The following is a 12,833-nucleotide window of genomic DNA, read 5'->3' on the forward strand; positions in this document are numbered from 1 at the left end:
GGGTGAGGGTCATGAGGGATGGTTTCATTGAGAGCAATGGTGCGGAAGGGGATGGGTGGTTGGCTGTCGCATTGGAGAAGTTTATAGTCGTTGATGGTTACGTTGGACTGGAAGTGCGTCCGGTTAAACATAGGTGTCGACAGAAATGAGTTCCATTCTTTGCAGACACACCTGCAACGCCCTATATCGGACTTTGAAGGAAGTCTTGAAAGTATCTCCGATGCTATTAAACTGAATGGAAGCGCATCACCCTTCGTCTTCCTCTTCATCTTCATCTTCATATCCGCAATAGAATCCGAAACCGTAGAAAAAGAATGACAGAGTTTGGAACAGAACAGAACAGAACAAATCAAAAGTGTACTAAACAAAGTAACAAACACATGTTTATATATATTTAACCTTCGACAACAAAACCCAAACGTGGTACACAGCTTATATAACTTAGCTTGCATGACAAATAATTAAACATGCATTTAAACATCATATAATAACTTGCAAAACAAGATAAATATGCATTTAAATTAATAACCCAAACCTTACCAGAAATATAACTCCTAATAATTAATTAATTAAACTCATCACTTTAACCCCCTCCAACTTTCAAGTTGTTTCATAATTAACTTTCGATAAAAATCAACCTGAAACATAAAACACAACCGATGTTGTCCTGATTTTGCTTGAACATGTTTCAAATGTTCTTTTCTAAATATTTGTGTAGAAACATGAAATGAATCTGACCTGATCCATGACGAAGTTCCCCGGTCTTCGAGATGAACGAACCACGACTCGATCTTCTTCTCCGGTAGCTTGAGATCTGCAATGGCATTTTGGGGGTGTGGAGGTGACTGCTAAGAAATCTCGAGGATCTCTTGTTTACAGACACAAAAATGGTTATCATGGTGGTGGCTCTTATTGAGAACAACAACCTTTAATAAGGAGGTGGAGACCTCTCTATATAGGGAGCCTCATGGCCACCATCATGGTACCCTAATGGGCCTAGCCCAGTTAGGGTTACCTCCACAAAACCCCCTCAGCCCAATAATATTGTATTAGTCCATAAAATAAAATAAGCCAAACATAATAAATTAAGGTCGTAAGCCGGGTTTAGTACCATACCCTTACAATTTGTTTTATCTAAAAAAAGGGAAAAAAATATAGGACTTATGATGAAATCAAATTGTTTAACGTTCTTTTTCTATAATAATAATAATAGTAACAATGAAATCATTATTTTTTTATTTAATACGAAAGAGAGGTCGGAAACCAAAATCTAGTCCTGACTTTCGGCACGCAACGTTTACGTGGCATACAAAGCCGACACCCGCCTCCATGGTTTTTATCTAGTACTAGTTTTTCTAACTGGCGTGTTGCATCGGGGCAGCTGACAAAACTCTAGCGTTGAAACTCGAGCTTTACGATGATGAGTCGACGCGAATTCGGTTAGTATCAGTTATGTTCTTAGGGTATAGACATCGTTGGTAAAGTTTGAGTGTTAAAGCCCAAAAAATTAATTCATCAATTTAACTTATAAAATATTAACATATAAAATACAAAATATTTAAAATGACGTTTATTTGGTCGGCAAACCCGGGCGGTGGAAAATACAAGCGTGGTTGGTTTCGGTCATTGTGGCAGTAATTCGACACGATTTCGTTCGGTTTTGATTATGCTTGTTATGGCCAGGGGACGTCAGACGGTAAACTTGCTAGTTGGTACTAAAACCAGAGCGTTGTCAGTCACAGACGTTGAAGAGGCGAGTCTACTCAAATGTGGTCGGTTTTCGCTAGGTTCATTATGGTACTGGAACTAAAATAAAAAAATTTGACATTTAGCCGGTTTCCCTTACACTCGTTATGATAGCTAAACTAAATAAAACAAAATAAAAATTACGAACTAATACGGTACCGCCAAATGGCCCAATAGGGCACTTGCGGCACCAAAGTTGTATTATATATATATACTAGGTTTGGAACTCGCCGCGTTGCGGCAATGGTTTGACGCAAATTCGGTCAGTATCAGTTTAACTCATCACAACACCTACACTAAATCGAAAAAATATGTGTGAACGCCCAAAATAATGTCAGCAAACGTACAACTTATGATTAAAGCACCACATATTCGGTCGACATAGGTTAGGTTCATACCGATAGCGATGCTAAATTAGAAAATAAATTAGCAAAACGACGTTTATTCAGTTGGCAACATGCGAGCGTTGTGGCGGAAAATTCGTTCGGTATCGATAGGCTCGCCACGGTACTAGAACTAAACCAAAAAATATTTTTGAAAAATTAACAAATTTAAAACAAAAAACCGACAAAACACGAACATTGTAGCAGCGAGTCGTCACACATTTGGTCGGTATCGGTTAGTTTCGTTATCCTACCAGAATAAACATAAAAATAATTTTGTTATTGGCTAGGTTCCTTACGATACGATTGTGAAACTAAAGCTAAATTTAATTTCCTTAAATTATTATATGTAAAACCTAAAAAAGCTTTGAAAAAAAGAATCTAAATTCAAAAGCTTTCAAAATAAACGTGATGTCACAGCTGCCCTCCAAAAAGAAAACAATTAATAAAGATACATATGAAGGGCAAGAGATTCGAACCCGGATAGCATGATCGGAACCCGGATAGCATGATCACAAAAAAGTTGGTAGAACAAACTTCAACCAACTAGCTACAACCAACAGATTTATTTATACAATGAAACCTAAATATTAAATAATAAAACAGTGGATTTCCAAAAACAGTTGACGCCAACCATTGATGTTTATCTATATATATAATTTTACTTAATATTTGATTTTATGTTTATTATTTAATAGAAATTCGATTAGGTTATTGATTATTTGCTTGCTTATTTGATTATTGTTTTATGGCAAATTAAAAATAAATAATCTTGTCTTTTGTGTATTAGTCGATAATAATCCTATCTTTAAAAATCATTACCAACGGTCCAACCTTTCAACTGTTTTTGTCTCAATAATCCTCCGATAAAAAACACTTAATGCCCTTATGTTTTTTTTTTCCGAGTTTCAAATCGATGTTTTAGGGTTTTTGATAAGAAGGATGATACGAGTCACCTGATGTAAAGCTTATCTCAAAACGATGCATAAAATGGATTGATTTTTGTTAATTGGATATTCAAACACCCGAATTGAAACAATTTTTCGTCGTTTGGATCATCGTTTCAAGAAAAGTTTTATATCAGCTAACTCGTATTCTTCTTCCGATCAAAATCCCTAAAACATCAGTTGAAACTTGAAGAAAAACTTAACGGCGTTATGTGTTTTTTAATGGATGACTATTGAGACATAAATAGTTGAAAGGTTGGACTATTGGAGTGATTTTTAAAGATGAGATTATTATCGGTCAATACACAAAAGATGAGATGAGATTATTATCGGCGTTATGTATTTCCAATTTTCCTTGTTTTATTTAGATGATCATAAGGTAGATTTGTATATTACTATAATTTATATTTTATAATAATGCGTGTATAAATCCATTACTTACTACTGTAGGTCATTTTTCAAAAATAATTTAAGCCAATATCAAAATATTAATTTTCGGTTGCTGAATCGGGAACCTAGAATCTTTGAGAAATGTTTAGCACTTTAAGTGCACCGACATTTTTTAACCTAGAACCTTGAGAGTGTTTAGCACTTTAAGTGCACCGATATTTTTTAACCAAATAAAGTAAACAAAAGACTTAATTGAACCGTCGCTCATTCTCCCAAACCTGAACCCAAAGTCCATTACCGCCTTCCACACTCACTCCTTGTCGTTGACACTGCCACACTTGCCGCAATGTCGTTGCCACTCGCTCGCCCACTGTTGAATTAATCTCAAACTTAGCAACTGAATTCGAGCTTAGTTTTTAACTTTTCATATTAATTTTACTTTAATATTTGATTTTTTGTCTATTATTTAATAAAAAATTCGATTAGGATACCGGTTATTAGCTTACTTATGTGATTATTGTCTTAGATGATTATATGGTAGATTTGGATATTACTATAACTTATATTAATGTGTATTTTAGTTTAAAGTTAGGTATTTAGGTAATACGTTGAAACATAAAACTTGTGTTTATTATGTTACACGGCCCGACTTGACACATAATGAAAATGTCCTACTCTCAAAATTTTCTGACCAGCTGAAAAAGATTTCTGAGTCTGTCATTGCGCCCCGTCATCAAACCAACCAAGATAGAGACAATAACCAACATTAAACAAACAACATTATACTACCATGCCATCTCAAAACATCAAACTCAACCAACCTACCAAATACAATCTAACCTCAGCATCTAACAAAAGGGCCCCACCCCTGTTTCTTCATCATCATCTGATACTATTACAGTCAGCAGAGAATACTTAACTCTGAGCGAGATTTTCCCTTTATCCACCACAAGCCGAGCCCCCGATACCACCCAATACCCCGGTGTATCTTGCGGGCCCCGCGTCATTTCCGTAGTGTCCACAAACTTCAACAGCTTCGGTGCTTGAACGGGCGTGGGCGGGCCTCCCGGGTACACAGCAGAGTTTATATTAACCTCAGCTGGCTGAGGTGGCGGTTTCAGGACCGCTGTGAAATGGTGACTTATTAGAGTCGATATCAGCCCTGATTTGCGGGCCAACCCCGGAGACCCGTCCCACTCAGGATTCTTGATTGCTGCTGCACCGAGTACTGTTGAGAATTGGAGACGTAAAAAGAGGACTTTTTTAAACCCGTGATACCTGACATGTAAGTAGGCCCCGATGACAACTGATAACTCGTCATCGGCTTCCACTGGGGCCGTGCAGACATGCGAGAAGTGTTTCCATTGGACTTTCTCGTAATATCTGTGGTTGTATGGTTCCTCGTTAAAGTGTCGGGTTTCGTCTTGTAGCTGGAAGACAGTCGGGAGAGAGGAGAGATGTTGTAAATGGATTGCTAAGTGGTTGCTTCGTTTACCTTCCAGGTAAAGTCGGAGACCCGTCACCGGTCTCTTACCCACATCCACCTGTTTCGCAAAAATTTGAAAAAAGTCAACAGGGTAAATAAAACAGAGTATGCTAATTAAAGGGTGTAAACGAGTCAAGCCGCTCATGAGCTACTCGAGATTGGCTCAATAAAAGATCAAACTGAGCCAAGCTTAAACGCGCCTATAAAAATTTGTTTAATAAACAAGCCCCGACCGGAACTTTTCACTTATCGAGTTTGAGCCGACTCACGAGCCTAAACGAGCCTTTGCTTATATAATTTTTATTTATTATATTAAGCATATATATATATATATATCCATAATATATATAAACCAAAACCCTAAAATCCTACGTGTCGCGATGTGGTCGCTCCCCCCTTTTATGGAAGCCACTAGATTGCTTAGTTTTTAAATGGAGGCCTCTCATTGATTTAACCCAAATTTATGGGTATGGGTCTTACCAAAACCAGATAGCTCTTAAACGGGTTATAACATCTCATTAAATTAAAAATTAATCTTACCAATTATTTGATGTAAAAATCCTATAAAATAGGGATATACTAAAATTTAATATCCAAATTAAAAAGAAAAAGATATTATTTATAATTAATAAACAATTTTATAGTAAAAAACATAAGCGGGTCATGGGTCACCAAATCCAGATATCTTTTAAACGAGTTTTAATATATCATTTATTTATGAAACTCTTTCATCATCAAACCCTAAGTATATTATTAACTTTCTTACAATAAAGAATTTTAAACCGGATTATAGCATATCATTTATTTGTGAAACCATTTTATCATCAAACCTCAAGTATGTTAATTATTAGCTTTCTTACAATAAATAAAATTAAAATCCAAATATATATATATATATATATATATATATATAAATATTAAAAACGAATAATGTAAAACAACCCCCGTAATACGGGGGATAAAATCTAGTGTGTGTGTATATATATATATTAATTATTATTACATATAAAATTTAATAAAAATAACTAAATTTTATTAAAAAATAATTATATATGTATATTAATAACTGATGTAAAATAAACGAGACGAGCTTGGCCGTGAAAAACTGCTCGTGAGCTCACGAGCTTCAGAAATATAGCTTGAAACAAGCCAAGCTCGATCCCTCATAAGTCAAAAGAGCTGAAGCTGAGCTTGAGCTTAAACAAGTTCGGGCCCGGCTTATATTCACTTTTCACCCCACTTGTTAATCCAAAGACTAAAAACTTTGTATTACCGGATTGGTGTTCACGTAGAGCTTGGGCCCAAAAAAACTGAACTGCAAAGAAGCCGTAGTTCTCTGCTTACGTTGTGGGCCAAGGGGCAGATCACTGAACACCGGGGCCCACTGTCTCGGTAACTGGAATTCCAAAAACTGATGCAGTTCTTCGATTGGCGGTTTATCTGTAACAAACCCCTGACTTATGAATGACCCATTTTGAGTTATGTTTTATCTCTAAACGGGTACAATTAGAAGCGTTTAAAGTCAACCCAACCCGGCCCGTACAAATGCTTACAGCGTAAATAGAGATTTATGGCATGACTCAAGTATCCGCTTCCTGAAACGCCATTGAGCAACGAGGTTATTGGAATGAAGGACATTGTGATGACATCGGGCTCTAATTGTACGCTATGCAACCATTCGTTATGGTTTAGGTTCGGGTCGTCACTCCCGCCTCTCCTTTTGCAAATGCTTACAAGATCCTGCAAGCAAATTGAGATCACCATTTAACTACATACACACACATATATACATATGCATACAGAAACACTTTTAGGTGAAAAACAGCAAAAAAACCTAAGCAATCACAATGGCTCCCTCAATCTAACCATTCCATCTAACGATGCGAATTTCTGACATGACACAAACTTAGCACGATATTCGTAGGTTTGAGTTTGGTCTAAACGGGTTCGGGCCAGTTCCACGTTGATCCCATGAGCACCGAACACGTATAGTAAACGGGTCATATTCGTGTCAACCAGTGTTCATGAGTTGACCCGTTTAACACATCTATTTATTTTTTAAAATGTGTTTATGCAATAACTTAACTATTTGATATTCTTTTAAGCCAAAATTTAAACGTTGTAAAAATAAACTGGCTTATTTTAAAAAATAGTCACTACAACGAAATAAATTTGAGATGTATAAGTTCAAATTTTATAGTGTTGATATGCAAAAAAGGTATTTTTCAAGTAAAACGGGTCGTGTTCATGTCAACCCGCAAATGCAAGTATCGTGTATTCGTGTTTGAGTTCATGCGTGTGACACGATTTTCGGGTTTCATGTCGTGTCCGGGTTTGTGTAAGTTTTTGTGTTTGTCAGGTTCAACCCACCAACCCATGATTCACAAACACCAATGATTATGAAGTGGTTCTCATTAAAAAAATGGTCCTCAAATTTGTGGCGTTTCTCAGTTGAACATAACACTATATATTACCATATATGTATGTGTAATACAAATGATATACATTCAATTCATACCATATAACCAAAAATACATGTAAATGGATACCTCCTTATAAGAATAAGAGCTCGAGGGATCAGCATCCGCAAACCTTAGCCGTTGCTCTCTTATCTCATACTGAAACGAAATTAACAAGATAGTGGTTATAACTTATAAACCATTTACATAAGGAAGTGAAGAAACTTATTTGAATTATATTTATAGATACAACAATCATACCCAGTATATCTATAGATTACATTGACATTACACGTAGAACAATTTTTAACTCGTAAAAGATTTAATAGTACAAAAAGATTGAAAATTATATCCATATTCAAAAAGATTTAACGAGAAAGGTCAAACGTGTATAGAAAGTGGATTAGAATTACCTCCTAAATTGTCTTTTCCTAAAAAGGGTTAGATTATTATTGTAACGTATAGTTATTGTTATTATGTTTGACACATTAATTGTTTATAAAGCTCTAAAATGGGCCTGACCCGCATAGTTAGTTTAATTAAGCTTCATGAAAGGTAAAATAAAGAATAAAATTAGTTTAATTAGACACTAGCAGGCCATACTAGTTTAATATTACTACTAATCTGCACCTTAATTTGGAAGTATTAAGAAAAAAAACTGAAGATGACAACCTGACCTCTGAAACAACATGCAAAAATCTAAGACGGATCTACCGTATATGATTTATCATATAATACATGTGCATGTTCAATAAGCAGTGACGCGAATTTACGTGAGCGTCAGTCAAAATGGGCCGGGTCAACATCATATAGTATTTATACTGAATTGTACCATTTATGAAGAGAAATCGAGTGATATTATATATAGTAGTTAAAACCACGTATCGGGCAGTTATATAATTCACCAAAAGACGTTAATACATACATAAATACACACACACATACCTTGTCATTGTGAGAAGCATGTTCAGAATCAATAGCATATTGTTCATCAAAGTCCAAAAATCTCTTATCCGCCATTGCCTTTAACTTCTTTTGCACATCAGCAGGTTGCAAAGATGAGGCGTGCTGCTGCTTCATATATATCACATCTTTTCCACCCATCTTTACACCGACAATCACATGAGTCCCAAAATTCTCAATAAACCTGCGAAAACAACAAAACAGGATAAAAACGGGTCAACCCATGTAGTTTGTTTGACAGTGGATCAACTAAATGGGTCAAATAGTTTTGAACCGCACCTTACTAACAATGCAGGTTCCCATGAGGACGGGACCGCTTTCTTGACATGATCACAAAGTACCATTTGGGGTTTTTCTAATGCCACGGTGTACAATGAAATGAAAACGCCGTCAAAAGCTAGGGTTTTAGTATTAGTTGCATCTTTTTGCCAACTTCCCGAAAATTCAAACATTGAGTTAAAGAGGCCCGAAGGTATTTTTCCCGTTAATGATATTTCTTGGTTGAACTGCTCTGACATCTGCACATTAACAAATTCAAAAATTTATATACATTGGTTATACACAACCAATGTGGCAATGTAACCAAAACTATTATAAACTTTTAATTTTTTTATAAAATGAAGTGATCTAAAATAAACATATATGAATCCTTGTTAAAATTAGTGATTGTTTTTTTTCAAACTACCTTGAGGTGAGCAATAATAGTGAAGAAAAAAGATTCACTAAATAATAGCCTAGTTTCATAATTGTTCAATTTAAGTCAAATAATATTAAATGGTAACCATGATTCATATATGTTTATTTGCCTCACTTATTTTTTAAAGGAAAATTGAAAATAAATAATCCCACCTTTTGTTTATTGGCCGATAATAATCCCACCTTTAAAAATCACTAGCAATGGTCCCACCTTTTAACTATTTTTGTCTCACTGGTCCTCCGTTAAAAAATACTTAACGTCGTTATGTTTTTTCCCTAGTTTCAAACCGATGTTTTAGGGCTTTTGATCGGAAGAACGATACGAGCCGACTGATGTAAAATTTATCTCGAAATGGTGATCCAAACGACGAAACAATGTTTCAATTCGGGTGCTTGAATTTCCAATTAACAAAAATTAAGCCATTTGAATCACTGTTTCGAAATAAGTTTTACATCAGTCGACTCATATCGTTCTTCCGATCAAAAGCCCTAAAACATTGGTTTGAAACTAGGGAAAAGACATAACGACGTTAAGTATTTTTTAACGGAGGACCAGTGAGACAAAAATAGTTAAAAGGTGGGACCATTGCTAGTGATTTTTAAAGGTGGGATTATTATCGGCCAATACACAAAAGGTGGGATTATTTATTTCCAATTTTCCTTTTTTAAAAGCATTTAAACATCTATAAAAAAATAAAAAAAAATGAAATTTTAATGACTTTAGAGGAACAAAAGAACTTTGAGTTGCTCTGGTGGGACATTTAGAAAACTTGGTTCATTAATTATATGATCAACAAAATGAATAATATAGAAAACAGTGTTGGATTAATTATATGATCATCAAAATGAATTAAATAAAGGTTTTATATATATGTTCACATCAGCTTCATGGTTTAAACCAAATCATGACCACCCCTACTAACATAATCTAAACAAAAAGAAAAAACAAAACAAAACAAAAAAAGGACACAAAAAATTTCAACATAAACCAAATTAAAACAAAATACAAAAAAAAGAATAAAAACAAATAAACCTGCATGCAGTAAACAAGATCATATCTCCACAAGCACATCAATTACAACAATAATGTCAAAGCAATAATATGGCCCCATTCACAAACAAAAACAACAAAATTATCCATTTCAAGTAAAAAACAAATAATAATCATCACATTTTAGTTCTAACATGAGAATGTAGGAAATAATAACAATTTATAAAAAAATGATAACGTAAGACACAATATCAACTACAATACCAATCTACATAAACAATAAACAATTATTTGTAATAACAAAGAAAAAAACCTAAAAATTACAACAAAAGAATCAAAATCAAGAAAAAAATAATAACAGCAAATACCAACATATATTTATATCAGCAAAATAAAAAATTTAATAATAACAACAAAATATAAATAACAAATACTTATAACGTCTCATAATCGAAAATTAGCAAATACGAACGAAAAATAACAGAAAACACTTATAAAAATAAACATAATAATAACAGCAAATTGGCTCTCACTGTTTTCATGTTAAGAATAAAATGTATTTGATCCTGTTTCCAAATTTCAAACATCATAATAATTAGTTATCCAAAATTAAGGGTGGTATAATCCAGGTAAACCCGCGAGACCCGAACCAATCACACCCGGTTATATTATAACAGGGTTGGTTCTCGAGTCTTGAGAATACCATTAAACCGGTCTGGAGGTCTGACCCATTTGCTCCTATATGGGGGAGCATAAACCAGGTAAGACCCAAACCGATCCGATCCGGTTATATTACAATAGGGTCGGTTCCCGGGTCCTGAGAATACCATTAAACGGTCCGGGTTGGGTTGGGTTGGGTCTTGCGGGTCTGGCCGTTTGCCCCTATATGAGTGAGCATAAACCGTGTAAGACCCGAATTGATCCGGCCCGGTTATTTATAACAAGACCGTTCCCAGGTCCTGAGAATACCATTGGCCCGGGCTGCAGTCTGGCCCATTTGCTCCTATATCGGCGAGCATAAACCGGGTAAGACCCGAATCAATCCAACCCGGTTATTTACAATAGGGTCGGTTCCCGGGTTCCAACAATACCATTAACCCCACTTTGCAGGTCTGGCCCATTTGCTCCTATATGGGTGAGCATAAACCGAGACCCGACCCGGTTATTTACAATAGGGTCGGTTCCCAAGTCCTAAGAGTATCATTAAACGGGTCCGGGTCGGGGTCCAAAATCAGTAAAATCATCTATCATAATCATACTACGGTTACTACCTGCTGAAACGGAATAACATCAGACCGAAACCGAGTTCGTTCGCCTTTATCGCACTTAATCGATTTCGAAACACTCGGGATTACAATCCCACCAGGAAGCACAATGTCCCTACCTTCATCCTCATCAATCTCAATCAACCTATACTCTGATTTCCGGTACTTAAGCCTCAGATCTAACGAGATATCATACCCACATCCAATTGATTGAATCGCAGCATTTGCAGCTTCTAAAGCTGGAAACTTTAACGCCATTTTCACCTTCAAATTGTCAGAAATTGTAAAATTAAATGTTTAATTCACAAATGCATGATGAGCCCTAGGTGGGTTTTGAGCAGGTTTAATAAGTAATAATATTATTTAAGGAATTTGATAGTGGATTCGACACGAGTGGGTGGTGATTTGAATATTGATTGTGGGTATTGAAGAAGGTGTTGGGAGGACAAAAGGGTATACACACATCATTAGATTTATCATTTATGGAGACAACGAGTTATACTTTTTAAGATATATGTATATGTTTGTGTAAAACTAGGTGATTGGAGTAGTTAAATTAGGAAATGTGAAGTCTTTGGTTTGGTAATTGGTATCATGAAGTTGTTGAGTGTAACATGGGTCGGGTTTTAGCATTGAGACTCAGTTTTGATGAAAATAAGAACAGAGTAGTAACGGAAGCCAGCTTTTTGAAGTTTATTTAACGGGAGCCAACTTTTTAGAGTTTGGTTAAGCGCGTAATGTCGGAGTCTAGTTTAAAATTAAAGACTATTTGCAGTCTTTTATTTGAAGTATGTATTGCAATTACTGAAGTTTGTTCATGCTTAAGATCATAAGACTTGGTTTATAAGTCTTTTATTCTGACGTCAAGAACACATGTTTAGTGTGTTCTCATGATCTTCTATCATACAGTCATGTCAGAAAAATTTATTTGAGTCACATTAGTTATTAATCATAGACGTGAATCGTTTTTAATGGTTCATATTCTATACTGGCATTTCACGATTACACTCTCCATTGTATTAGAATATTTAAATAATAAACGCACGATCCTCGTATAGCTTGCATACATTGGGTACTTGTTGTGTAAGATTGTTTAAGATAATTTTATATTGTAATTATAGGTAATCTCTATTACCAAATAGGGTTTCTCTATGAAAGATCTCATAATGCGTTCTCTAATCTACACATGTTTATTTTCTTTTACTTAAAATTCTTAGCATTTTGGTGAATTTGTGATTATAAATGTAAGTTTGTTATAATGGATTTGAGTATCGACGAACATTAAGTGTACAATGATCTTTGCTCATTTAACTATAAATGTATGTTAGTTACAATTAATTATGGTATCGACCACCATTAAGTTCTTATAGTATTATGACGAATTCAGCTTGAGTCATTTACATCAGCGATTTTCTCGAACAACTAAGAGTACTTGAGTTTCATTTGGTTCTCACGTTCTAACGTAATTTCAGGATCTCTTTTTGAATTCAATCAAACTTTTACCATA

The 12,833-nt window shown here is 35.0% G+C and overlaps 1 protein-coding gene across 1 annotated transcript; it reads right to left on the minus strand.

Moving 5' to 3' along the window:
* Window positions 1-4,236: 4,236 nt before the first annotated feature.
* LOC143589262 (MACPF domain-containing protein At4g24290-like) lies at window positions 4,237-11,943 on the minus strand. The gene is made up of 7 exons (XM_077070084.1): window positions 11,333-11,943; window positions 8,654-8,892; window positions 8,357-8,558; window positions 7,502-7,570; window positions 6,506-6,692; window positions 6,226-6,392; window positions 4,237-5,010 (listed from the first exon to the last, which is right to left on the minus strand). Exons 1-7 carry the CDS (start codon window positions 11,582-11,584, stop codon window positions 4,315-4,317), a joined length of 1,812 nt encoding a protein of 603 aa, XP_076926199.1. The 5' UTR covers window positions 11,585-11,943; the 3' UTR covers window positions 4,237-4,314.
* Window positions 11,944-12,833: the final 890 nt, after the last annotated feature.

This window comes from Bidens hawaiensis, unplaced genomic scaffold, assembly GCF_021521415.1.
Source record: "Bidens hawaiensis isolate Kalapana, Puna unplaced genomic scaffold, B.hawaiensis_p1.1 tig00037287_1, whole genome shotgun sequence".
NCBI classification, from domain to species: Eukaryota; Viridiplantae; Streptophyta; class Magnoliopsida; order Asterales; family Asteraceae; genus Bidens; species Bidens hawaiensis.